We start from the raw sequence: 9,091 nt of genomic DNA, 5'->3' as shown, positions 1-9,091 counted from the left end.
AAAGCTACTGAACTAACTACAGAGGTCTGAGGGACTTTGGGGCTGCCAACATGGATTTTCTCTGATCCCCATGGCCAATATATCAGTCTGAGCCCCAAGGCTCCTAACTTACCTGGCTAGGGGCTCAACTGGGGGTCATTGTGTCAGTGGAGCTACATGCGTTGCACCAGAAAAGAACCAAATCCACTGCATCCCAGTGGAAACCATCCATTGGGAGGTGTTGGGTCACATGTACATGCACAGTGCTGGGCTCTGAACCAACTATCACCACTCAGGAAAGAGACTTTGGAGTCGTTGTAAATAGTTCTGTCAAACAAAACACAGCAGCAGCAAAAAAACCCCCAACGTGATTCAATGTGCAGTGGCAACCAGAAAAGCCACTTAAAAGTTAGGTATCATTACGAAGGAAATTGAAAACAAAATGGAAGCACCATTAATGCAACGGTATAAATCCATGGCGCACCCACACCTTGAATAGCATGTGCAGTTCTTGTCTACACATCTTAAAAAGGATTTAGTGGGATTAGAAAAGATACAGAGAAGGGCAACTAATATGATCAAGGGTTTGAGGCTACTACTATACTGGGAAAGACCACGACCCCTTCTTGCTTGACCATGTAGACACCAATGATACTGCCAGGAAAGACACTGAACAGATCAGAGGTGACTATGAGGCTCTTGGCAGGAGGTTTAAGGAGCTTGGAGCACAAGTGGTGTTTTCATTGGGCTGCTGTCAGACATCGAAGTGGGATTATCTAGATAAGGAAGGGGCAAGCTGCGAGAGGAGATAAGAAAAGAGACTTTCAAAGAGCTTTTATTGGGCTTGAATGAATTCAAGTCAGCAGGGTCAGATGAGCTTCATCCCAGGATCCTGAAGGAACTGGCAGAGGAGATCTTGGAGCCCTTGGCAATGATCTTCACGAAGTCGGAGGACACAGGCCAGGTGCCAGAGGACTGGAAAAGGGCCAGTGTAGTGCTTCTCTTTGTTTTCAAAGGCAAAAAGGAGGATGTAGGAACTACAGACCAGTTAGCCTAACCTCAATACCTGGGAAATTACAGGAACATATCCTAAGGAAGGTGATCTGCAAGCATCTGGAGGAGGAAAGGCTGATCACAAGCAGCCAGCCTAGATATATGGGGGAAAAAATATTGTTCCAAATTTCATCCACTGAGCGGGTCATTCCAGTCATTCAGATTTGTGTGGCACTGCCACCAGCAAGTATCTTCCCTTCCAGACTCTTCAGCCTAAGGTTTCAGATACTCTCAAATCCATGGGCAGGCATCCTGTGTACAGACCCCAAGGATGGGGGTCTTGGGGTTTGGATGGCCCTGAGTCTTGCTTGCCCTTAGCCAACTGACCAAATAAGCAAGCTAGGGAGAAATCCCCCATCTTCACAAAATAGGCATGTAGTCAAGATCCTCCCATTGGCAGACTGTAGCAGACTCTTGGAGAAGTTGTGAGGGCTGTCTGCAGTACATTGGACAAGTCTCCATTCTTCACTACACAATGCCATTCAAGGTGATCTGAGGTCTGTGGGAAAACCACCTTATGGTATCTCCCTTGCTGAGGTTGTAATATTTGCAAGTAAGTACAGAAGTGCTGCTTAAAAGGGCACATATGTAGTATCTGTTCTAAAACTTGCAGCAGTTTCAGAGGAAGTAAACTGCATCCATTCTGGATCAATTCTGCATCAATTCCCTGCGGGGGGAAGACCCACACATTTTTTTTTAAGGGACACAGACACAGGGGAAAAAACAAAAACAAACTGTCCTTGTGGTAGGACAGTTAGTATGTTTGCTCCATATTGGCCATGTGTTTTATAGTCTTTCTCAGTGTTGGCTGCATTTAATCAACTTCATAGCTAGTTTTCATTAATAAGCACATGCTGTTTTTGGCAGCAGTTAAATGATAGGAAGTGTATTTAATTAGGTTTCCTTATATGCAAATGTAAGACAAGGGTTTTTTTCCCTTATGTTAATTGTAGGGGAAACCCTCATCTTGTATTCAAGTAAATATGGTACTACAGGACAGATGGATAACTTGCTCAGTAGCCACAAACAAAGGGCATTTATTAACAGGTCCACATCAGAATAGTAGGAGGCTTCAAGTAGAGTCCTGCAGGGGTCTGTTCTGGGCCTGGTGCTATTCAGCATATTTATTAACAATTTGGATGCTGGCATGAAAAGCTTCTGGAGCGAGATTGCAGGTAACACGAAACTGGAAAGGAGTATGGACATGCTGGAGGATGCAAGTACAATTCAGAAAGATCTCAACAGATTGGAAAGCAAGTTCAATGCAGACAAATGCAAGGTGCTACACCTTGGGGTGGAATAATCAAAAACACAAATAGAAAATGGGTGACACCTACCTGGGTGGCAGCACTATGGAAAAGGATTTCAGAGGCTTTGTAGATCACAAACTCAATATGAGTTTGTAGTGTGATGCAGCCACATAAAAGGTACATGAATTTTTAAGATGCACAAAATAGAAGCATTACATGCAAGACATAGGAGGTGATGGTGACTAGTTAGGCCTCATCTGGAGTACTGTGTGCAGTTCTGCGCTCTATATTTTAAAAAGGATGTAGAGAAGTTAGAGAGGGTCCAGAGGTGAGCAGCAAAAAGCTTAAAGGTCCAGAGGTGAGCAGCAAAGAGCTTAAAGGTCCAGAGGTGAGCAGCAAAGAGCTTAGAATGACCAATGACCAAGGGCTTAGAAGGCAAGTCATATGAGGAGATACTGAAGGAACTAGGCATGTTCAGCTTGTGGACAAGGTGCTTAAGAGGGGACATGATAAATGTCTTCAGATACTTTGAGGGCTGCCATAAAGAAGAGGGAAAGCACCTTTTCTGTCTTGATGCAGAGAGGAAGATGCGGACCAGTGGCTTGAAGTTGCAGCAGAGTAAGTTTAGATTGGATATCCGGAAAAACTTCTTCACTGTTAGAACAGCTAAGCAATGGAATAGCTTGTCTAGGGAAGTTGTGGACTCTTCATCATTGGAGGTGTTCAACAAGAGGCTTGACAGCCACTGATCAGGAATGATTTAGGCATAGCTATGCCTGTGTTTTAATATAGGTATTTCCCATGCTTCTGGGCTTTGCTTGTCTGGACAGGGATGATCCTGCCTCAGGCAGGCGCTTGGACTAGATGACTTCTGGAGGTCCCTTCCAACCCTACTTTTCTATGAGTCTATGAAGTCGCAGAATTTGAGAATTAGGGGGCACCCATTGAAATTAACAGGAGAAAGTTTTAAGACAACCAAGAGGAAGTGCTTTCTGTTTGGTGCGTAATTAAATTTTGGAACTCATCACCACAGGAGCTTGTAGGGCAAATAGTATTGCTGGGTTCAAAAAGGAATTAGAAATATTCATGGAGGGTAAGGCCATAAATAGCTGTGAAATAAGAGTCAGGGATGTTTCCTCTGACATCTCACAAGGTTCCTTCCAGCCCTAAACTTCTGTGAATCCCTAAACCAATGATGCTTGGTGCCAGAGAGAGTACAACAGGTAATAGCTCACCTTTGACATGCCCGGTTCTTGTAGTCTCCCTCTAAAGCATCTACTACTTGTTGATGTCAGAGGCTATTTGGCCGAATGGACCATTGGTCTGAACCAGCATGGCACTTTTTGTGTTTTTATGTTCCACTTGGCAATGGGGTTTAGCAGCAATCCCAGCCACAACTTACCCAGGAATCTGTCACACTTCAAGTCATGATGTGGGAAGAGAGGCAGCAGCTGTGTGATTATGGCAACTTGCTTTTTAGCAGGTCTGATTAATTGAATCTCATTTTATAAGTGCTCTCAAATCCCCCCCAAATCCTATCCTTTTGCACATCTGTCTGCATGCACACACACACGCGCAACCCCTCCCCCACGTGGGACACAAGTTTGCAAATTGACAGAGACAGCAGGCGAGTGCTTAATCAAAAATTAATTACAACCTCGTCCTTCTTCATTTGCCGAAGGGTAATTTGAGAGCATCCCTTATAAAATAAAGTTTCTCCCCTCCTCCTTGGAGCACTCCAGAAGATGAAGACAAGAAGTTGAGAGAGGGAGAAAGAAGGGGAGAGAGGTGTTGCTCCTCATAAATCAGATACTGGCACATCTGGCAAAGCTGATTCATCCAAAGGGGGTGGGTGGGGTGTATCCAATGACACTACATAAAATTATAGGATGTGACTAGTGCATTCAGTCCTGATGGCAGCTCCTACCCAAATAGTCTGTCCAAATGAACAACATTGATAAAGATTAGAAGGAAGGAGTTATCATCATCATTATCATTTTACGATGGAGAGTTAAGTTGCCTTGGGATGACATGACTTGTCTAAGGTTGACTCTGTAGTAGAGTTGGGGCTTGAACCCTAGTGTCCTGAGACCCAGCTTAGATGCTGCAGCAGGGCACCGTTTTTAGCTGTGGTTCCTCTTATGGTTCCCAAGACTTACTTGGCAAGAAAAATGCAGTCCAGACTCAAGATTGGTAGCTTGGGGCACATCTTGGGGATGTGAGTCTTCCCCCAATATTTTAGGCTGATTTGGTTTGGCTACTGCGGTGTTATACGAATGCAGACATCAGGGGGGTTTCACTTCACGCCCAGAGGTTTCTGCTTTATGAATGGAAATGCAGCTAAACTCAGCGTGCCAAAATTAAAATCCAGAACCTGTGGGGTCTTGATCTTCTGGGTCTGTTTCATGTGTTCAGGTGAACCACACTTTTGTGAATAGTCCGTTATGAAACCACCCCAAATGTCAGTCTGACATCGCAGGGAAACTGCAAAGTGGTTTTTCTCATTTCAAGCGAGAGGTTTTGGGACGTCCTATTAATTAACAATCTTATAAGGAGCTGAAAATCAACAGGCTTTGTTTTCTGTCTCTTAGCCAGTTTCTAATCCTTGGCAATACGTTGCCTCTCTCTCTTTACACCTACTTAATTTCCTTAACTACCTCTTCTTAGAGAGAACTGAAGGATGATTTGGAAAGCCGGTTGAACAATTTTGGACTGTAAGGTACTCAGACACTATGGGAATATGAATTTATAAGTGCCTGAGGTGGTTAGACAGTGCCAAACACTTCCTGAAAAACCTGATAAATTATACCAACTGCTTCTTCCTTATCCATCATTTTGCTAATATACTTAAAGAATGCTAATAGATTAGTGAGAGACAATTTTTTCTTTGTAGAAGTGGTGCTGCTTCTTCTTCAGTGTATTGCGCTCATCTAGGGGTTTTATGACCCTATCATTTAAACAAATTTACCACTTCTCAAATAGGGTTCACCACTCTGAAATTCCCACTAAAACAGTACAGTGTATGGTAGCCTCCAGTCCTTCAGCAGAAAGCTGATTATAATGACAGATTGCATATTTGTTATAGTACCTCAGGCACTTCACATACAAGTTCATTCAGGGTTCTGGGATGTCCCTAAAGCAGGCGCGGGCAATTATTTCGGGCAGAGGGCCGCTTACTGAGTTTTGGCAAGCCATCGAAGACCACATGACAGGTAACCGGCGGCAGATAAATATTAATTTTCTAAATTTTTAGGGGCTCTGCGGGCCGGATAGAATGGCCTGGCAGGGCACATCTGGCCCTCAGGCTGCATTTTGCCCGCCCCTGCCCTAAAATCATGGTGACTTGTTACTGTTTAATCATTTAGGGTGCCTGTAGACATGTGGAACACCTGCCCCGATGCACCTAAGTACAGCGAGTCGGAGCAGGCTCAACTAATCGAGTACGCTCCAGTAGCCTGGGCATCTCGTGTATTCAGTGTCCCTGCGTCCCTGGCAGCAGGCATGTTTTTTAACTAAAGCTTTAACTAAAGCTTGTTCAATGAGCTTTAGTTAAAGTGCCCCTGCCGACATTTTGAAGTGCGGGATGCTGAATACACAAATCGCTGTGGGTGCTTTAATTAGAGCAGTTCCTGAGAGCCACTCTAATTAAAGCATGTGTGTGTCCCCACCCCCACCCATGAGCATACATAAAGACACCCTTAATTTGCTTCAAGTCTTTCCTTTATGACACTTGGCTTTGACAATACCTCATCTTTATGGCCTAAAACAGGATACCAGAAGCAGGACTCTCTCTAGCCTCTTCTGAAGACTAATGCAAACATAGCCTGTCTGCATTTGCCTGTGGAGCTGCAGCTCTCATTAAGTTCTGATTATCCGATGAATTATTTAGGGGTCCAATTTTAGGTACCCAGGTTTGAAAATATTGGCCTTAATTCCTCATTATGGCCCCGGTTCCTATCTCACAGGGGTACCATGGGGCCTAATTAATGATGAATATTTGTCCAAAAGTATGGAGGCACTTGAGAAAGGCCAAGCATTGCTGTTGCTTTGCTCAGTTTTGTGCGGGCCGGGAGCGGTCCAAGGCCCTCGGGGGCCTGCGGACACGCCGGGTCGGGGAATGCAGGCCGGTGGGCTAGAATTAGGCACAGACGCTTAGCGGTTGATTAAAGATTATTTTACTTACACCGAAGATGGTCGCGGTGCAGGCAGGAAAACTTGCTTGAGTTGCAGTTACAAAACAAAACAAAACTCGAACCTGCAGGGCACGAGAGTACGTCGCAGGGGGTTTTCGGCGACGGGGAGATAAACCTGCAGGACTCGAACCCGGGTAGAGCTCTGGATACACTCACACGAAGTTTGCTAGGCTCCGTGGAACTTGTGCGCAGGGAAGGGGTTCGTCGAGGGATCGTTCGGCGATGGGGAGAGGCCAGAGGTTGATCAGACCCCTATAGCCTGCGCTGGGTTCGATAGGCTCCGCAGCGCTTAGAGATCTTCACAAGACGTGAAGTTCTCCTCCTCCAGATGGTTGCGGAGTCCTCCCTTGCGGGGTTCTCCTCGGAGTTCTCCAACTTGGGCGGAAACCGCTCAAGCCTCTTATACGGCTAGCAAGCCAATCACTAGCCGCCACGTGGGAATAATTTAGAACTGGCCAATAGTGGGACACAAATTTGCATGCGGGTGGCGGGAACTCCTTTGCACCGTGCATTTCTCTTTGCAACTGAGAAATGCACCCTGCAAAGAAAGCTCCTTGTGGTGGGAAATAATTTAGCAGTGCCGAAGCGCACACAAACAAAATCACACCCTTGGGTTGTGACAAGTTTCAGTAAGGTTGCAGCAAGGGCTTTTGGAATAAATGGTTTAAAGGTGCATTGTTATGCACCATTTTTCTGTGGACTGAGTCTGTGTATTTCTTTTGCTAGGAATGGGGGTGGTCGGAGCGGCACTTTCTGTGCCTCTACCATGATCCTGGAGATGATCAAGTGTCACAACATGGTAGACGTTTTCTATGCTGCAAAGACCCTCCGCAACTACAAGCCAAATATGGTAGAGACATTGGTAAGTGCCACATGCCATCTGTTTTTCATTTGCTTTCCTCTAAACCCTCCTTTCTGGCTTTCCTGCATGCTTAAAGCTTTTCAGTCCTGTTGTATAGTGAAAGAACATTGAGATCCAATTAATCCACCTTGAACTAAGAGATCAGAAAAGACGAGCACCTACCCAACTAGAAGGTGAGATTATAAGATGTAGTCTCAGCCTGGCATCCTCCTTTGTTCTTCCCCTTCCCTTTTCCACTCGCTATTTACTGCATATTATGTGGGTCTATCACTAAGTTTGAGACACTCGCCTTGTGGGCACTAAGGGCAGCAGCCTACCCCACCTATCAAGCATCTCTGTGCAATCTTATTTTACCCTCCTTGAGTCCCTGAAAAATCATTAATGTGTTTTCTTTTATAACACACTGTAATCTTAGCCACGGGAAAAAGTACCAAAAAGCTTTCTGCTAAATAAGAGTGGAGCATTCTGTTTAACACAGTGAATGCAATTCAAGCCATTTGAGGGGGTTTATAAGCAGTGAGGGGCCTGGCTGGGGAATAGAAAGAAGCAGCCCTACTGAAGCTTTTTCCTGGTCTTAGGTTCCCTTCCAGCCTCCATGCTCTGGCTGGACAGCTTGCTGGGGTTCACGAGTCTGGGCTGTGTTTGGATTGAACCCACCCAGTGCATGTTTTCATGTGCACACCACGTACAACGGGAGTGATCTGGTTCCCAAAGCAGGGGAATGCAGCAGAACGCCCTTTGGGCATTAGGTTCATTCAAGATGCACACTCAGGAACCTGAGCAGGTGCAGATCTGCATGACTAGAAGCTGAAGGCTCACTGGGGGTAAACTGGCTAAGTCAGAAACCAGTCCACACTGGAGATAAAGCAGGCCTGTCATGCACCCATTGTGGTGTCCTTTTTCCTCTGGTGACATGTTTGATGGTAATTTTATAAAGGAGATAATCCTTATGCACCATGGTTATAATGGACAAGCTACTCAGCATGAATGCAGAAAGAGCTAATACAGTCCTTGGATGTATAATTAAGAGCATAAGAGTAAAATGGTGATTTTTCTTCCATATGCAGCACTGATGAGCTTGAAACTGGAACACTACCTATAGCTCTTGTGCTTACAGTTTCAAAAGGATATTGAAAAATTTGAGAAGGTGTAGGAAAGGGCCACAAAAATGATTGAAGAGCTAGAGAAACTGTTTTACAATGAGGCACTTGCAGAGTAAAATCTGTTTAGCTCCTCGAAAGGAAGATTGAGCGGTAACTTGATTCTCCAGCAAGAAAACACTGTGTACCAGCGATTCAGTGAAGGGCATAACGAGAACTAATGGCTGGAAGCTGGAACCAGACAAATTCCTGTTGGAAATAAGCAATTCATTTTGAATAGTGGGGATGATTAACTGCTGGAAAAGCTGCCGCAGGTAACAATGCAGCATCTCTTGATATCTTCAGACTGAGTCTGGATGGCTTTCTGGAAGAGATGCTGTGGCCAAACAGAAATTATTGGGTTTGATACAGGAGTAACTGAAATGTAATGGGCTGTGCTATTCTGTAGGTCAGATGGGATGTCCTTAAACTTTGAGGCTAGATCCAGACATGCAGGCACATGTGGTTTGTGGCACTGCAAACCTCTGGCTGGGGCGCAGGGAGCCTCAGCACAAGGGCTCCGCAGCCCTGGGTGGCCTGCTCCCCCATCTCCACATGCCACTCCCTGGCTGGCCAGGGCACAGGGTTCTCAGTGCAGGGCATGGCTAGCCCCTG

At 45.4% G+C, this 9,091-nt stretch overlaps 1 protein-coding gene across 10 annotated transcripts in view; it reads left to right on the top strand.

The window, feature by feature from the left end:
* PTPRU (protein tyrosine phosphatase, receptor type U) overlaps positions 1–9,091 on the top strand; it is a 408,251-nt gene that overhangs the window by 387,674 nt on the left and 11,486 nt on the right. For all 10 annotated transcript variants that reach the window (XM_025201929.1, XM_025201930.1, XM_025201928.1 and 7 more), the window contains one exon: positions 7,202–7,337. In XM_025201929.1, the coding sequence (XP_025057714.1) occupies positions 7,202–7,337 (136 nt within the window). The remainder of the gene's footprint in view (positions 1–7,201; positions 7,338–9,091) is intronic.

This window comes from Alligator sinensis, unplaced genomic scaffold, assembly GCF_000455745.1.
Source record: "Alligator sinensis unplaced genomic scaffold, ASM45574v1 scaffold883_1, whole genome shotgun sequence".
Taxonomy (NCBI): Eukaryota; Metazoa; Chordata; order Crocodylia; family Alligatoridae; genus Alligator; species Alligator sinensis.
The sequence above is the reverse complement of the archived record's forward strand: the minus strand, read 5'-3'. Positions and strand labels throughout refer to the sequence as shown.